This window comes from Anguilla anguilla, chromosome 16 (assembly GCF_013347855.1).
Source record: "Anguilla anguilla isolate fAngAng1 chromosome 16, fAngAng1.pri, whole genome shotgun sequence".
Lineage (NCBI taxonomy): Eukaryota > Metazoa > Chordata > Actinopteri > Anguilliformes > Anguillidae > Anguilla > Anguilla anguilla.
In genome coordinates, this window is record NC_049216.1 from 21,972,359 (window position 1) to 21,991,873 (window position 19,515).

The 19,515-nt window shown below is 43.2% G+C and overlaps 1 protein-coding gene across 2 annotated transcripts in view; it reads right to left on the reverse strand.

Moving 5' to 3' along the window:
• b4galnt4a (beta-1,4-N-acetyl-galactosaminyl transferase 4a) overlaps positions 1-19,290 on the reverse strand; it is a 137,807-nt gene extending 118,517 nt beyond the window's left edge. Inside the window, exons 1-2 of one of the 2 annotated variants that reach the window (XR_004762854.1) lie at positions 17,706-19,290; positions 17,235-17,455 (exon numbers count right to left, since the gene is read on the reverse strand). Coding sequence is in view for 1 of the 2 variants with exons in the window: in XM_035396501.1 (XP_035252392.1) it covers positions 17,235-17,376 (142 nt within the window). In the remaining variant the exon portion in view is untranslated. The remainder of the gene's footprint in view (positions 1-17,234; positions 17,456-17,705) is intronic. The other variant, XM_035396501.1, reaches the window with a different exon arrangement.
• Positions 19,291-19,515: the final 225 nt, after the last annotated feature.

The following is a 19,515-nucleotide window of genomic DNA, read 5'->3' on the forward strand; positions in this document are numbered from 1 at the left end:
AGCATTTATCTTACATTAACTCAAACTTACAAATAAAGTAATGTATTTTTCTTCACAGCTAAGCAAGTTGAACTAAATTAATGAATTTTTTAGGCAAAGTTAAGGACAGAAATTGATTGAATCTCAGCCTATAACTGACACCCCCCCCCATCCCCATTTTTGAACTTGCAGAAGGAACAGCTGGAGGTGAGGGGCTCTGTCTACTCTGCCTATATAATGGCAGCCTCTTCACCTGCATTGATTTCCATGCATTTAGCATTTAGATACAGGCCTCAGTGAGGGTGCTGATTTTAAGGGTTCATGCCTTTCCCAGCAGCCTCAGCTCCTGCTTGTCAGCCAGCTTCGGCTCCCATTTTAAGCCCATGCACCTCTGCCTGGGGACAGAGTGAAAGTCCAAATTTATCCTGAGATACTGAGCAAATAATACTCATTCATCATCTTGGCTGAACCTTGCCTGAACAGATTTGTATCGGGGTGACAAAGGCAATGGAATAAACTTTACAGGTGATATAGGACAACTGTTCTTTCTATGATAAATGAAAGATGATGGATCAGGCATGAATCAAGGGTAATGCACCATAATCTGTATATCTCCAATTCAGCAGAACTGAAAAATGCATTGGAGTGTCTTTCTTTAAAGTATACACAGATATGGAGACTTGTGCTTTTATGTATGCTATACTCCCTGGTCCAACAAAACATTCATAAATAATTCCTGAAGGGTTCCAATATGAATTCTTGTTGGCAGTCAGAGCTCATATTTTTATGTCTCAGAGTCTGGTTTTGAGCTCTATCTCGGTTTACAAGTATTATCTCAGGTGTAGCGATACATTTCTGAACAGTTTTGTACAAATAAAATGCCATATTTTCTCATGAAACACTGAAACACAGGAATGCTGAACTAGCTCCAGTGAAGGGCCACTTGCAAAGGGGGAAAAACTCCCAGGTAAAGAAAAGATATCCTGCAAAGAAAGGTCTGTCTTAACAAGTGTTTTAGTCTTCTAATGAGACTTAAAATCTTGTATTTGTCTCTCAAGTAGAAAAACATTGTTTATTTTAAGTTACAGTACTTTTTTCTTGACAAGTAAAATTGTCTTACCCCACTGGCAAATCTCAGATTGAGTAAAACTGTCTCACCTTTTTGTCTTATTTATCAGAACAGTAATATAAATGAGGTCTACAGAGTCCAGGAACCCAGATTCCAAGCAAGAGGTAACGGGATCTGCGTACAAACATGTGCACTGCATCCACATTACAGTATATGAACACGTGTATGCACATGTGTGGGCTCCTGCTATCTGTATTCAGTGGCACAGGGCTACCACTCTCCACGCTTCTATCTGCATCCATGTTGTATGAAGAGGTGTCTGAAGAGCACAGGAAATGAAATCCTGAAGCAAGCCTGAATGGATGTAGAAATTGTGAAATTGATCACGGTTCATTGTGAGCGAGGGTAAATGCTGAAATGGGGACTCCTCCTCTCTCTCTGAGAGGTAGACATGCTCTGGTGGCATTATCCCTAAACATGCCGGGGTCCCGGAGAGGGTGGATTGAGAGATGAAGCGCTGGGGATGGAGGGATGAGAGAAGGATGAGTCACCTGCTTTAGAGTTGCACTGCAACTCGTCAGCCCACACACACACACACACACACACACGCATATGCTCTGTGAGCACTTCACACACACATGCATACACACCCAAAACCAGACCCCTCCCACACACACATGCACAGTCAACATCAGACCCCCCACACACGCATGTACGGAGACACACACACACACACATGCGCGCACACACACCTGACAACAGCAGGATCTGCTTGTGTACTGCCTCTTCCACTGTGATAATTTCATGTGAATGCATTTGCTGAGAACTACGCTACCACTGGTCCTCAGTTTGCAAGCAGCTACGGCTCTAGGTAAAAACACACAGAGAAGGTGACTTAGAGAAAGTACAAAGCAGTGTCTTGGTGCCAAGCAGTGGCAGCTGTCTCATTAAGCGATGATTTGGCGGGGTTTGCTTGCGCCCCAGTGCCACATTTACAAGCCTGTGTCTCTGAACCAGGCGCACCCTGCTGCCGACAGGCGTGACTGCTGCCATCTCCATGGCGACGCTACGCCACGCTTACTCCTGCCGTTTCAGAGTGAGGGCATGTCCCTGTTTGTACAATGGTAATTTTGCAAGCAATACATTTTGGTAATGGTGGCAGCAAATGAGGCTTCAATCTTCCCATAATCGGTCGAGCTCATCAGTGTTCTGTCAATTGGTGGTTTGCCTGAACCAGTCAGCTTTGTTCTCCACGGCCAACATTGTGCTCTGTTCAAATCAATCAGACGAAACAACCTATTTTGTGGCTCAATTTTTTAAGCCTGATTTTCTACCCAATTTTGAAATAGTAAATTGTCAGGCTCCTTGCCAGCCGATGACACAGCTGAGGCTCGAACCCGTGACCCTGCTGGCATACCGTGGAGAGTGCTGTCACTGACTAAGTCGCCAACTAATAGAGCCCTTCTAGTTTGGATCAGTCTTCCATAGCCGCCTTACAGAATCTGCTTAACTTAACATTATGCTGAAACAAGGTAGAATAATTAAGAGTTATGGATCTGTCCTTCAAAAAGATACTTATCGTCACTGAGAGGACAAGGTCACCGTGACATCCTCACGGCCAGCCATATCAGCAGAGGGTATAAGAAAAGATTGACTCTTGTTCTTGCATGGAATGCAATTTGGTCAGAGCAGGCTGTATGTCTGTTTCTCCACAAACAATCTACTTACTAGCTCCCTTTTTTTTTAAAGGAGAGAGAGAGAGAGAGAGAGAGAGAGAGAGAGAGAGAAAAGAAGCCAGTCGATTAGTCAGGCTAAAATGTATTTTGTTGCCCCGACTAGGGACACACATTTTTAGCCTCGTTCAGGCTAACTACCAGTTTTGTGCAGTAATATTCCATAAAAAAAGGGTCATAAATCTCTTGTAAAACCATTTGTTTGGTTTGTCAGAGCTTCCATGCGTACAGGAGACTCTGAAGTCGCCCCAAAACCATTCACATGGCCAACTGCAATTTCCCCAATCTCCTTAGAAACAACTGATCAAAAGACTGATTGTTTTTTGCAAGTAAAACCGCAACAAACGGGATAGAGACTACATCAGCAGAAGTTTGATTGGGCAGCAGTGTAGTATAATGGTTAAAGAACGACTATTAACAAGCTGAGGTTGCAGGTTTGATTCCCTGGCACAGTACTGCCTTTGTCCCCTTGAGAACTCTACGGAACTGTTATATAAATAGACTGTTTGTAAATAAATAAAGTAAATAAATAAATATGTAAGCTTTGTAAGTCACTCTGGATAAGATTCTACTTGAAAAAGATCCTTTTTGTCACATTACGCAACTCTACCACAAGCGGCCACAAGGATGTCTTAGGAGGGGAAGCTCATTGGCTGGCTGCAACAACAGATGGGTGCTTATTGGCTGAACACACAATATCACCTTAAGGTAACTCCCTCTGACAGGCAGGCTCAAAATTCCCAGACAGGGCCTTTTGCCATTATCACACATCAGTATGTATAAAGACTCTGGTTGTGAGAGTCTGTGCTTTTAAGTGGCTTACAGGAAAAGGAGAACATCACTGAAAGCATAGGCATGAGTGGGGACAGGCCCAGAAAGACAGTCCTTGCATGAACACCAATTTGGCCATCTACCACAGAGGAAGAAAAGGAAAGTCGATGTAAAGGCACTAATGACTCCAGAAGTAAGTCTGAAATGAGGGCTCCAGTCTGGAACAGGGAAGACAGACAGGCAGACACACACGCACACACACACGCTCTCGCACACAAAGACACATATACACACAGTATACACAAAGACTCCAAGACACACACACGCACAGACATACAGACACACACACACACACACACACACACACACACACACACACACACACACACGCACACCCGCACCCATTTTTGTCGAGTCCCGTTCCCTTTCAGCATTTGAAAAGGCCATCATTGCAGTCTATCAGGCGGGAAGCAGCACGGCCGCTCCAGCTCTGAATCCAGCCCCTGTTGTCCGTTATCTCCATCAAGCCAGCTCACAGGAAAGCCTTCTCAAAAGGATCCTTTTCATCACATTACACAGCTCTACACAAACTCACGACTCACGAGACGGTGTAAGGATGCCCCAAAAAAACGGGCAGTCACCATGGGCGCCAGGAGGGGAAGCTCATTGGCTGGCCAGGGAAACAGACGGGTACTTATAGGCTGAGCACACAATATTGTGTTAGAATATCAGGATACTAATAACACCCCCTCCTGAGTTTCGCTTGCCTGGAAATTATGAACAAACAAGCCATTTGTCACTAAAAGCAAAACTAAACCAAAAAAAGTAAGGTGGCCAGCCTTGTGCCGGAGGTCTTCCCTGATTTCTCCTCCTCGTCACACATCTTACCGCCTATCAACACAACACGCAACAGCCATAACGAGGGACAGCCGAGCGGGAAGGGCACTTCCAAGAGGAACCAACTGTCGGAAGAATTCTCCCGAATTTATCCACCAACTGCTCAATCTGTCTCCATCCCGACCCCATCTGCCTCCTCCTTCATCAGCAGCAAAACACTGCAGTTTGTCCTTTCTGCATGAGACAGGGTACCAACTGGTGTTCCCACTCACATTTTTTTACTGAGTGAATGGCTGCTGAACAAACAGACAACTGACTATTAAATTAGTAAATGTTCCAAGCCCCATTTTAACTGGTTCACGTGAAAAGCACCTCCATTTTAGACAAGGCTCACTAAAGCAGATTAATTGTTTCTACTCAGAAATGTGTTGAGCCTTGGTGTCTCTGTCTGCTTTTGTGCAATAGTAATTATTGCAAAAAAATATTCATTTTAGTTAAAAAAAAAAACAACTGCTGTGCAGTTGGACTGAAGTTACCGGATCATTGTGCTTTTGTACAAAATATTCTACTGTGCGGTATGCAATGATAATACCTCTTGAAAAACAGATGCCAATCTCAATGTGGCTCTCTCCGGGATAAATTAAAGATAAATAAATGTAAAAATGCCATTGTTAATCACCAAGCACAGACTACAGAGAAAAAGCTGTCATCCAATCCATGATTGATTATCCCCCTGACACTACCCTGTCAACTCATCACAAACAGGGCTTCTCAGGAAGCAGGAAGCTTAAGGGATTTATCGTATCGATATTTGGGGGGATCTTTAAGCAAAGACACTCGACCGAGGCCCACAGAAATCCTTCAGAAGTGATTTTTGCATAAGCAGCCTGCACAGGTTTTTTAAAAGCAAACCAACAAGAAAAATGAGCACAAAAAGAAGGCCTTAATTAATATTCACTCTGAGTCCAAATATAATTACTGTCACAGTTAATTAAGTCATAGCCCAAACTATGAAAATACTTCCGTAAACTGTGCTCAATGCTCAGTTGGGAAACCAGGGTGGTTTTAACTTTAATTGAAAACATAAATGAAACTAATCAGTGCAACCTTTTACTTACACATTGCACAGACATGGCATCTACTTTCTTCCATCACAAAATATTTATCAGAACCAGGTTCGGGATGGATCGCAGTCCTATCAACGATGGACATTTGAGACAACTCACTTTGTGCTGCTCCAAAACAAAACTTCAAACTTCAAAACAGACACCTTGGAAAGATATCCAAGATGTGCTTACAGCAATAAATTACTACTGTTATTTAGGGATTGTGCATGGGGTGCAGTTTAGGGCAGGGATGAGCAGCACTGTGCATGCAAGTTTTGGTTTCACATAATTGGCCTGGCTCAATTAGCTAATTAGCTGTACACACAACACTGGTTCACTCATAGCTAAGGCCACAGTTAATGTTTCAAACAGAATGTTCAACTGTCACTCACAAGATCAAGAAGAATGTAACTAATCTAAGCCCCCCACAAAAAAAAAAAAAAATCCAGTCAGTGTTATAGAACTCCATTGCTTTCAATTACCAGCAGTGATTGTTCCATCAGCACTGGAATGTTCAGTTAAGAACATTCTAATGAAAGATTTCTGATCTTACACCTTACAGGGTTAATACAGGAGTGGAAGTTGGAACTGTGACATAATCCCTGCCTGACAGCAGGGTTTGAACCACCTTTCTTCTTCTTTCTCACTTTGCATACTTTGGACCATTAATGCATCCTCACAGACAATTCATCACATGCCCAGTTATCCCAGCCTTTAGAGCTTAGACAATGCAGATGAAAACAATATGTTGAGAATTTAGCCTGGCATTTCGCTGAATAAATATATAACATAGATGACAGGTCTATTTACATTTTATTACTGCTGCTAGAGCTGAGATTCGAGTAGCATTAACTGAGGGGTGAGTTCCACATTTGAGGCCTTTTCATGCAACTCGCAATGTATTCTAGACAGGTCTGACGCTGCGAAAGGGGTGTCCAGTATTACAGAACAAGTACAATCCAACAGTTAGGATTATGTGAGCTTGGCTGAACTGGTATCGTCTGGTTCCCCATGTCGACACAACAGGAAAACTTGGTGTTGGCAATCTGAACACAAGCAACAAATCAGCAGGTGCTTTTGGCTGCTCATCTTTTAAAACACTTTCAGTGGGTTTTATCAGGATCCTGGCATCACACCTGTTCACACGTTCTCTCATTTCTGTGCCAGCTCCATAAAAAACGCTTGTTGGGGTGATAATGGTGGTATAACACATAGCTGGAGCAGATGTTTCTTTGAGCCATATTCAGAAAAAAAAATAGTGATAATATGTGATAACATTTGAGTGTGCGCTCAGTGTGTTTGCTGAGTGTGTGTGTGCCGAGTGCATGGTACAATCTCCCTATTTAGGGACTGATTTAAACCTAGGACACCAGGTGAGTGTAATTTCTGACCAATCAGTGGCATTATTGGTGAATGGACTATCAGGCAGAAGAGAACAGCAGCAATACGATTTTAGCCTCCCTGCATCGAACTGTGGTCCCTTTCTCATTTTTTTACTTGCCCCACATTCATAAAGTATCTCAGAGGAGGAGTTCCCTCACAGGTACAGTTCTACTTCATGGTGAGGACACTGAAACAATGTGAATGGATGGGGGAGGGGGTGTAGGACCAGTGCATGGGTAGCGCAGACCCATCTTCCAGCCCTCTGATGGTCTCTGATCACTATGAAGTTACTTCACAGCAGGAGTGTCAATCTAAATTCCCAGGGGGAATTTTGTGGTTTCCTTTCAATCAGCTGCCAATTAAGAACAAGGCATGCAGATTCTTTAGCCAATCGATGACTTAAATGAACCACTGGTGCCGAGAGCAACCCTGAAAACACTGTGGCCCTCCAGGACTGGAGTCTGACGCCTGTGCTTTATTGTTTTCTGGGCTTTTCTGCTTAAGAGGTTCTGTTACTGTACTCCCTGAGGCCTCTAGGCTGTGTGAGACTTCTGGAAAGCAAATAATAAATAATATATTAAACCGGCTTCTTTGGGGCCAGTTTTTACTTCAGTCTCTGCACTGGCCAACGAGTAACCCACGCAGACAGTGCTCTTAATTTGCTGTGATATGCTGTGGCTACTGCTGTCATGTTCCCCTGTGAAAACACAATAAATATCGCCTCTGGCCACGCCTGGGTTCCCAGGCCAGCCATGTCTCCTTTTCCCAGCAAGCTGCTTTCCCTCCAGGCTAGGCTCACCAAGCAAGCCTGGGGCCCCCGTGGCCCATGTGGAGTAGCACAGCATGTGGGGATGACTGGGGCATTCTCCTCCGAGTGCTTCACATGCAAAATCACTTGCCTCCACCCACCCCCTGGCAATGTAAATAGACTTTTATAGGTCGCCCATGATCAAAACTGGACACTTGAACCCCCCCACCCACCCCCCAGCTAAACAGTAACTCTCCCCTGCAGCAATGGTCTCTCTCTCTCTCTCTCTCTCTCTCTCATTCTCCAACACCTTTTTAAAAAACCTGCCAGTCCTCAATCCTCTGTAGCTAAAGTTCCCTGTGGAAATGCTTGATTTTTTTTCCCCTTATTCCTTCAGATAGACCTCATTACAATATGATAATACGTGTGGAAATAACGTTAGCTGCAAAGATGCAGCAGGGTTATACCACATTATGCGAAACGTAGAGTGTTATGCATGACCAATACAAAACACTGATGCAAAGTTCTTTTCTGAAGCCTGTCTTCCAGTATGCTAGACAGGTATAACACCATTATACACTCCCCCTTGTGTATTAATACAATATCTGAATGCATAGATTTTCCCTACTACTGATGGTGTTGGATTTGAACCTAATTAACGGTGTATGTGCTTATATGTGAGCGTCTGTGTGTGTGCGTCTGCATACACAGTATGTGAATGTCCTCTATGAGCATGTGTGCTTGTCTGTTTCCTTTACCATGTGTGTGTAGTTTATGATTAACTGTGCATGTGTGACAGGAGTGTGTGAGTGTGCACTTGTGTGTCTGTTTTGCATGTGTGTAGGTGCGTATTTGCATGCATACGAGAATGTGTTCCTGTGTTTATGAGTTTAAGCACGTGTGTATGTGTGTGTGTGTGTGTGTGTGTGCATGCCTGTATGTGTGTTTGCTGGAGGTGATTACAGTTGTCCACCCTTCACCAGCCCTAACAGACACAGTTATGAGAACGCTGTGCATCCCGTGCTTTAGACTACATTCTGATCATCCGCTCGGCTTATTGGCAGTAAATTGATTGTACGTTCATATCTGCCACAGGCTCCCAGTGGAACTGATCAGCAGCATGCCTCTCCTGGCGGTCTGGCACTTTTACTCTGTAGTGGCAAAATTATAGCAACCGTCCTGGAATTTCAAAATGCATCTGCTAATGTAGGCCTGATATGCCCCTGCAAAGACAATTTACTGAATACAGTCATGTGACTCCACCAAGCACCGAGCACACCACCAAACAAGTACACGCAGTATTTTTATCAAATATCATCCTCATACGTTTCAGATAATCAGCCCAGCTTGTACCAAAGGCTGTGGTGGCTTTTGGTTCAATGTGTGTGTGTGTGTCTGTGTGATAATGGAAACATGTTCTGCTGATTTCATTAGGCTGAATCAACAGAGCTCACTGATAATTTTGTATTGTGTGCACATTTGTAGTTATGTAGATGTCAGCTAATATTGCCGCTCGGCTTTGGGAGCTAACAAACGCAGAAGACCATAAAAACTTTCGTCACTATCTTTCTTCATGACTGGTCACACTTCTGCAGCGAATTGCGTTTGATGGCTCTGAGCATTTTCATATTTCGTGAAAAGTTGACATGTTCCAATAAATCTTGAGAAGTCTTTCAAACTGTAAACTGGAAGAAAAAGTCAAATGGTCCCCAAGATGCCATCACAGTGTCAAATACCCTTGTTTAAGATTTAATTATAAACTCCCAAGTCTTCAACTGCTATATTCTGACAGGCCGCCAGACTGTTTAACACCGGAACAGAAGCACCAAGCGAGAAGCGTTTGTCAGCCGGCTTTGAACGCAAGCCAATAACATTTTGCCCTGCAGTCTCTTTAGCCTACATCTGTTTTTGTCATTATGTCCATGTCTCTTCTGGCAGGTTTAAAATCCTCATCCAAGAACGTCAAAATGAATCCTCCCTGAGTGCCAAGCGTTAAGGACCCCACCCAACACCTCTGCTGGTAGCTGGTACCTCACTTCTGCTTGCTGGCCATCTTGTAACTGCACACTTTGAACTTTTGGAGTTTCAACTCCACTGCGTTTAGGCCTACACACCAGAATTTACCATACACCTGTCTCCCAGCCGTCAAATCAAGTGGGTCAGCTTGTTTTCCATTTAGATAGCCATTTATTTATTCATTTTATTTGTTTACTTATTACAATAAATGGTTGTTGACCAATGGTTCATTCATTCCATATTTTAGAGCATGTTAGACATTCAAATTAAAAGTTCTTCAGGAGAAATGAGCCTACCACTGTTGCTTTAAAGCCGCTGATAAAGGCTATTGGATTAAAACACCTGCCCTTTGAGGCCCCATTAATCTCGCCTCATTAGATTACAGAGTGTACTCTAATAATTGATTTATAATGCAATACAACACTTCACATGAGACAGAGAGGTGACGCACTGTTGAACAGAGGAAGTAGCTAATAACGAACATTCTTTATCTGCGGTATAAGTGCGTCGACGTCACACAGTAATGCCCTGTCCCGATCGCAGTCGTCTCTGGTCATCTCACTGTCTCATTCTCTGTGGACGTATTGGTTGAATCATCCACCTGTGTGTGTGGATATCAGCACCACCACCACCACCACCACCACCCCCTGTGTGGCATCTGCCAGGGCTGGGCACTGAAGACAGTGCCATCAGCCACCAGCAGCTTGCTTACTGGCTTTTTGTTTTTTAAACAGGCGGAAAAGTGCAGGTCAAGTGGAAAAGAGGCTGCTGTTCTTACCCCAGAGCACATTCTCCTGGGATGACGGTGGCTGCTGTCCAACCAACTCATTTGCATGAGGAAGAGTTAGTAAGTTGAAGAGAGCTTATTACAGGCCAACACAAATTTCATTAACCCAGGGGTTAAAAGACTCAGGGCTCTTAATTTCGTGCTCCCATCCTTTTTCCTGGGAAGTCCCTGCTTTCCGAACCATATCTCCTCTGGGAGGGGGGGGTGGGGATTTAGGCAATCAGTTGGTGAGGAATCCTCAGTCTACGCGTGTTGGCAGTGGTGAGAATGAGACACACGGAATGCGCTTTTTCTTGGGCTATATGCTTAAGCGAGATGCATAGCGAGGCTCAGAGAAAACCATTCCACCTGCCAAAACAAAGCGGGAGAGGGAGTGCTTATCAAGGCTCTCCTAAAATCTCTTCGCCTGCCAGAACAAAGAGCAGCCCAGACTTCCTGCAGAAAACCAACTCTGAGAGCCCTTCTGGGCTACGCCGTTTTGCACACCCAAGTAACAATAAAATAAGAAGTAGGTTTATAAAATATCAGGATTGTTTTCCAATGTGAAGGCCCCCACACAAAAATCTTAGCAGGCCATTCGGGTTCTGAAGAATACAGGGTCACCGTGGATAACAACAATCACCACACTGTGAGTGCTGCAACAAGCTCATTTGTTTCTTTGTTGTTCAGTTTTCCCAATTATTATCTTGCAACATCACCACTTTGGCCTCGGTACTTACCACTGCACTAACCAAAGCCATGACCAAGGAACACTGACCGTGCAGTACGACAGGAGATCTAATACCAGCTGAAGGGCAGGACCATCCGCTAGCCTGTGTGGGCTGGCCAAAGTGGCTTGGAGGAACTGACATGGGGACAACCAAACGACCCTTGGCTGACAGAACCCAACCTACTCCTGGTGGAACAAGCCCAATTCTGTCCACCCACTGCAGTCTCCTGGCTACAGTCAGCAGATCACTATGCTGACATGGTGAACCAGTGACTGTATAAGCCAGAAGCCTCTGTGTCAAGCATCTTTTGAGACTGTACCGAATAACTCACTCAGGAACCCAGACAGGCTAATTTATGAAACTCATCTCCCATACTGAAACCACATACGGATCCCTGTGGGGGTTTCAGATAGGCCCAAACCATGCTCGACACTCCTGTCTCAACTCTGGAAGTAAATGCCTTTTAAGTCAGAACCACACAATACAGGCTCAAAAACCGCACTGCAAAGAAATAAAATACTTTTTAAAAAATGTTTTATAAATACATATAAACATATGCCCTGAAAATGGGCAATGCAATGAGCTTCAGTTTTTTTCTGTGTGTCAGCACTGTTGCTGTAAGAGATTCGTTTATATTCAAGAACAACCATGAAAAAATAGAGCAAGAAAACGTATGAGTGAAAATGGCTAATGTCACTTCAGCATTAGGAAACATCTCTTCCTTCAGCAAGACACCAGCGAAAAAAAAACCGGACAGGGCAAAAAATTAAAAATTAAAAAATTAAGATCTAAGAGGCACCTCTATGTTGTTGCTATGGCAGCAGGCCTCTCTGTACCATGGGTAAAATAATGCACAATTACCCTTCATTACACATTCATTTTAGAAGCTTCAGCCATTATTAAAAGAAATCAAAATAGCACCCATTCTTTTATTTTCCAGCGAAACACTGGCCATCTCAATCTCTGAAGAGGATAGATGATTGCAAGCCTCCCAGTTGGTCACCACCCCCAACAAGTCCTTTATGACTGCATTATGACACAGCAATAATCTTAAAGAAACTCATATCCATGGCTATTCTCATGTAATTTACGACTACTTGTGTTTTGCTCTGGTATCTTCCTTGGTAAAGTTGATGTACTTTTACACGCCTTTTCTGTTGGTTTATATTTTTGATATATACTTTTCTTTTTCTGTATTTTTTTAGTTTTCTAATTGATTTTATTTCTTTATTATACCCAGGGACAGGTGTTAGAACACACTCGATGCAATGTACGTGATGGTTATTTTCAACACTGTAACAATGCTTTATGCCCAGTCCCTGTCAAATAAACCAATAAACACATACAAATATGAAAGTGTGTAGCCCACAGTATAAGCACAACAGCTGCAAAGGAAGTACCGCTTTCAAATGGCCCAGCAGGGCACAGCAACCCCTGCGCAGAGTCTTTTTTTGTCTAGAAGACAATGGCGTGAGCAAAAGGGGTTGATGTGGATATAAAAGGGGAATGACAGGGGACAGGGCCTGGCAGACAGGCTGCAGTGCCCCAGGGAGGCTTGGTGCTGGAGTGCTGTCTCTGAGCCTGGGGTCCCACTGCAGGCCTGTCTCTCTCTATGAACTGCTCTGGCCACGAGCAGCGCTGTGCCATTTCCCCGTACGTCAGTCCGGCTCCAAACAAACAGCAGCCACCTGCCAGTATGTCCGGCATCCCTTTAACACCCTCAGTGCATCCCAATCCACGGTCTATAGCTATAATGAAGCCACCCTCTCTCTCCCCTTTCTCTATCTCCCCCTGTCTCCCTCCCTACCTCACTGCCTTTCTTTTTCTCTCCCCCCCTCTCTCTCTCCCCCTTCTCTCTTTCTCCCCCTTTCTCCCCCCCCCCCCCCCCACATAAGAGCAGCCCAGCCTACCCCACATGTTGCAGTAGACACTATGCTGTACAACGCTACTAAAACGGTCTCTGCAGCCAACCAAAAGAAATTCTGATTTCCTTGCGCATGTATGAGTGTGAACAAAAATGTGTGCACATAATATGTGTTTGTGTTAAGTGCGTGTGTGTATTTGTTTGTGTAAGCGAGCGTGTTTGTGTAAGGTGTGTGTGTTTGTGCAAGTGCCTGGGAGTGCTTGTGTGTGCATGTGTGTGCATGTGTGCGTGTCTGGTTAATTAACAGAGCCCCATTGATAAAGTGCATCTGAGCTCGGGCTAGCCTGTAAACATGGTGATGAAGGACAGGGAGGACATTGTGCCTCCACACCTCCGGATGTACCTCTGAGCAAGCACACACTGCCGCTTTCACATTCCCAAACCAGAACGGACTACAGGCTTCAGCATCATCCCAATACTATGTCAGAGGACTATTCAATCTAACCACACCATGCTTCATCCTTAAAAATGTAAAAATGTGTTTTTTACTTCTGCAGACTATTACACATACACTCAGGATGCCATTTTACATATTGCTTTACATGAATAAAAAATGACTCCTGATTATGTAGCTATGATTAACTCCTGTTTAATAGGAGAAGTATGTATACATACATGGCCATTAATGCATTTAGTGACTTATCATTATGTTTCCAAAATAAATATATATACATGTGTATGCACTTTTCCACAGTCAGTTGAGCAATTTGCTGTTTCAATATGATGTTCCCATCACTTGACTCAAACTCCCATAGTTTTCATTGCAAAGTCTTTGTCTATAATATCATAGATGCTGGTGAAATGCTTGTTGGGTAAGATACTTGTTCCACCACTGGAGGATAAAAGGATAATAAATGCCAGTCTGTTAAATCTGCGTAAAATGTGTGACAGTGGAATATATACTCTTGAATTATGCTGAATCAGTTAAACTTGTAGGTGAGAATTGTCTTTGTTTTTTTACAGAAGCTTGATAAACAGTTTACTGCTTATCAAGCGTCTGTATGCAAAACCTGACTGCTGCTAAGATAAACAACAATCAATCAGAGCTGCGGCACATCACACCATGTTCATTTAAAATATGCTCCTCCATTTCCAAAGGCCCAGCCAGCTCGTTCTGCACACACAGCTAGTGCACGTGGCTTATTCAGGGGGAATCTGGGGCTGTTGTGAGACAGTTTCCATCTAACAAGCCACTTTTAAAGCACTCCCATTACCATCTTGTGGCAAAAGAAAATGGCCTTTAAAATGCTGAAGAATCTCAGGAACAGAAAGAGGAGACTGCTTTACCATGTGACCACAATTACAGAAAGTGTGCCGTCAACATCCACAATCCCACCACAGCGCACACACTGATGTAAACATCTCCATTTCCAGCCAGCAGGGGCAGTACTAAGGAATAGTGAGGTGCCAGGAGAGTAATGTTGCAGTTGCAAATTCTATTAGACTCCCAGGTGGAGCACTGCAATTGTAGTCTTTAGACTATTAACATGAATGTAAATCAGTATAGATACATCAATAATCACATAAATAAAAATAGCTCAGCTATATAAATAGAGAACATATTTTTAAAAGCATACAGGCAATGTAAGTTGACCTGGATAAGACCATCTGCAGAGCATATACATCTGCTCCTTTAATTAGAAGCCTCATCCCCAACCTGGTCAAGCACACACTTTCTCCCCGAGAGTAAAATACACAGGCCCTGCTCTCCTGCAATGCCTTTATACTGATATATATATACTGATTATATTTATACTGATATAAATCTGCGTTCGTTGAAAGAGAGAGTGAAAGAATTTATTTGAATGAGGTGTGTAAATGAGACTCCCCAAATGAATGGTGGGGCTGGAACAAAATTAAGTTTTGCATTCAATTGCGATGGCCCGAGAAATTTCAAACTTCATTAAAAATATGTTCGGTGTGTTTGTGTGATAAAAGTTTTTTTAGGTTAAGATTTTTGTTGCCTTTACCTATGTAAACATAACATGCAATAACCCATTTATAATGCATAAAGTACATTTATAAAATACAATTAATTTTTTTTCCATCCAACACTTAAGCCCTTCACATGTATGTGCCATTAATAATAGACGGGAGCATGCTGTTTCCACGGAGAATGGACCTGGTGAGAGGTGGACCCACGGTTAAAATAGCACCGGTGTGTTTTGGATTATTTGAAGGTGGCGAGCGTTTGGCGGTTTCCGTTATGGGCGTGATTGTTTTCCCAAGGCTGCAGAGCAGATGCTTCTGTGAGTGACAGAGGTCGGCATTTACTGGAGGCTCAAATAACATGAGACCTACAGTTTTTTATTTAAAAGCAGAGAGCTGCTTTCAAGCCTACTGGATACATCCTGGCAGCCAAGCCCAGCTCACAGTTCTTGCTTCTCAGAATATTCCCAGACTACAGAGTTAACATACGAAGCACGTACTTTAGTTTCCGAGCCATCCTTTGAACATTACTTTAAGTCTCAAGGAGCATTGGAGGAATGACCTTTAAAAAAAGAATTTTAATTGTGGATGGTAATCAATGTTAACTGTTAAACAAATATACAACGTCAATACCTTAATTTGACACATATCCTCTTAATTTGCGATGCTGCCAGTAAGTTTGTATGCAGTATGCTTGAAATGTGTTCCGTGACTATGACAGCACTTTTTTGGGAATAACAGATGTGTTCCAATACTGGGGAACATAACTTTATCTCACAAGTGCATGGCAATGGAAGCATTAGATTGTGTTAGCTAGGTGAAGGCCAAAGCAAAACAGCACACACATGCTTATCTTCTTTCCCACACCTGCAGTACAGCCGCTAATTGCCACAAATTTCTGATTTGCATAGAGAAATAAAGTAAGCAGTGAGATACTATGGTACACAAGTACTCATAAACCATACACAAACACACACAGACAGTTTGATGTTTAATTAAAGGCCAATCTATTCCCGAGAGTGAAACTCCTGCTATTATCTGAATTGGTGACAGCTGGCACAAACGGCTCTGTCATGGAAGATCTATTAACCTCAAAACACCAGTTACACAGAGGTGCTTCACCAATGTTCAGTTAAAGTGCTCACAGCAACACAGCTTACAGCTAATTGTAACTCGAGTCCAGCAAAAAAAGTAGGATAGCTTCCACACGGGTCTTACTGTCTAAAACTAGCCTTATTACAATGACCATTCAATTTTGGTTTAGCAAATTGACAATGGTTTTAAAATAAATAAAAAATAAAAAAAGCACTGCTTAAAAATGATCACTGGAGTGATCTCTCCCTCTCTCAGCACTGTCAGTGCCCTCCATATGTAACCGGAGGAACAGACTCAGGCCTACTGGGGGCAGGATTTAAGGCCCGTCAATCACACATCTGAGAGCACATGGATATCACTGGAGACCAGGATCAAAGCCATGAAATGCACACCACAAAGGTAGAGGTGTGTGTGTGTGTGTGTGTGCAAGGTAAGACTTCTAATCAAACTGGTGTGAGTTCAAACCACTGGTGAAACAGTTCTGTTCAGACCATGGTCATGATGCTTAGCCATTTCTTTCAGTAAGCAGCAAGCTGTATGTACACAAAGTTAATTATTTAAAACACCCTGGAAAAATGAGTCTGGAAAACAAACAATTAATGACTGAATGTGTACTTGACTGAATGAAAACTGTTGTCATTTTTTGCTTTTTTGTCAGCTACTGCTGTTCACCTATATAAACACACCTGAAACCATCATAAGAAGATTCCCAGCATCGGATTGTGCTGCTCCAGTTTCCCCAGACATGCTTCTGTCTCTCACCTTTACTTCTGACTAAGTCTTACATTATTAATACAGAACACGGCTTCTTCAAAAAAAAGTGGGGTTTTGCGCAATATCAGGCAGGGAATGACATCATTTGGGATTCAAATTCACTCGCTATGGTTCATTTCCTTTTCTCCTCAAAAGCAAGTGTAGCGCAACGAACAAAGAATGAGCAAACACAACAGACTTAAATGACATCTGGATTGTTCGAACATCATTTAAAGCGCAAGGAAAGTGTTTGGGTTCTACATACAAAGAAAGAACCTCACAGCTCACCCTTTTAGTGGTCCCTTCATTGTCATGTAAATGATTTGCACAATTGAGGCGCTTTAGAGTGAAAGGGAACCGGGAGAAAACAAGAAAACTAACCCTTGTTGCCTACCTTTGCCATAGTTGAAATGCAGTTTGATCGCTTTGCCTTGGTTTATATGCAGATATGTGAACCAGACAGCAAACGTAAGCAGGACCAATAGAAGGAGGAGTTTGAATTGCTTCCGAATTTTCTTCACTGGAAAGCGCAGCATCCTCGCAGAACCATCACCCGCTCACCTGCGGGAGGATTCGTAAAGTGGCCCGTGTGTGTTAACCGCAGGTCGGATGTATCTGACGGGAAACACGAGAGAAGGGTACTGTGACCGACAAGGTACGGAACACTTTGAGAACAAACCAAAAGATAATTTCTCATATATTCAAAAGCAGATGACTAAGTACACTTTTTCCAATCCATAACAGTGTCAGGAACATAATTTAATCTGCATTGTGTTTCCCCAGTGTTAATTTACCCAACTGCATTGCATCTGAATACTTTGTAATTAAAGGGGAATTCAAATAGTCATGTTCAAGTTCACCTTACCTTAAGTGTACCTCCTCCTGCGCGTCAGTCATGCTGGACAGTCAGTAACTAGAGGCTTATCGACACTCCAGCCTTGCAAATACTGTTAGAACCGCCTGTATCTACAGATACTTGCATGCATTTTCCCTCAAATTCCTGTCTATGCTGCGCTCCGAGAAGATGCCAGTCAGGAGAGCAACGAAGGGCGACGTCCTACGCCCGAATACTGATGTTTGAGTGTGGACGAACAAAATAGCAGTCCGAACGGTAATCTCGTGAAATCCCCACCGTCTGTGGCCTCACTGACACCACGTCGCTTATTATTTTAACAGCCACTCAAATCAGGATTATCCCCAGGCTTCAGCGGGCGCTCGGTGCGCAGTGCGAGCTCACCGAAGAGTCAAGACGTCTTAACTTATGAATAAAAACAAAATCAGGCTTTGTGCCTGCAGACGGCTCGTGGTGGTTATTTCATGCAACCTAGTACTCCTCTAATGAATACTCAGTGACAAACGTCCACATCTGTCTCATTCAATATAATCACACTTGTAGATCCATGGCAACTTCGACAGCTAAACATTGCCGCTTTCATTCACGAGACTGACAAGACTACTCGTTTCCAGGGGTTGGACTTGAACTTCCTGGCGATTTCATACATGTAAAAGTAACAACGTGAATATCCATTAATCTGAAAGTTCACCAGTGGACATGTACGTTATATACATACATTTTCAGCCCTGGCAAATAACATCGAGTGTGTGACAGCAGCAAAAGGACGCTCTTTCATGATGAAAATTCATGCCCACTCTCCATATTTTAATGTGTCGTGTTAACTCAGAGCTCGTTTTCACAATCAGTGTTTATCAGAAGAAGCTTTCGGCACATTAGTTGTGTTTTCATTAATAAATCTTAATGCCGTCAAAAAGCGCCGTCTGTTTTCACCGTTTAATTCCCATTATTATCAATTAGGAGTCCAAGCCGCACAGATGTCTTTTCACTTGTCATTCTGTTTGCTTGTTTCCTCGAGTACACTGAAGTCAGTCTAGCATAACATGGCACCTTCAAAAATCAAAAGTTGAGTTTTAAAAATCGCACAATGTGATTTGCTGCCAGGTGCGGGATAAGTTAAGACTCATCCGAGCCGAACCAGCCGGACGAGGTCCATGTGCACCTACACACGCTGTTCCCTGTTTTGCGCGGTGTTTCATTTTAAAGCAATCCTTGCAATGTCGTCCGTAGCATAATTTCTTAAGCATATGTAAAAAAATTTTTATAAAAAAGCAACCCACATAAAAAGCGCTAATACAGCTGAATTCAAAAAGAAAAGAGATCCCGGTTAAGGGTGCGTTAATTTAATACATCCGTTAGTGTGTTGTTGATAATATTTCCCGGCCTTGTTTTCACGCCGCTCGTTTCCCCTTGTAGACGTTATCTTCGCCGTGCAGGTGAATTGTTGCACCCAAAGGAACGGATTCGCACGCTTGAGGACAAGAATAGCCCCGCTCCGGTCCTGCTGTAGGGCTTGCATGCGCTTTCTTTACCTCTCTCCCATGAATGAGCATCTTCACGCTGCAAAGCAACCAAACTTGGGAGGAGCAATGATAGACAGCTCTAGCATCCAACCCGTGTTAGGCGCCTACGCTTGCAACAGTAATGTATTAAGAGGCTGGATGACCGGTGATTTTATGTGGCAATAGGTCAAGCCAACCCAACAGTCGCAAGTAATTACAAGGATTATCTGCGAATTCATTATCACTGAATTTGATGTTCTGTTCTTTTGCTGCTCATAGTCTTGTACATTTGAGGTGCTGATTGTAGTTGCTTGTCGTCA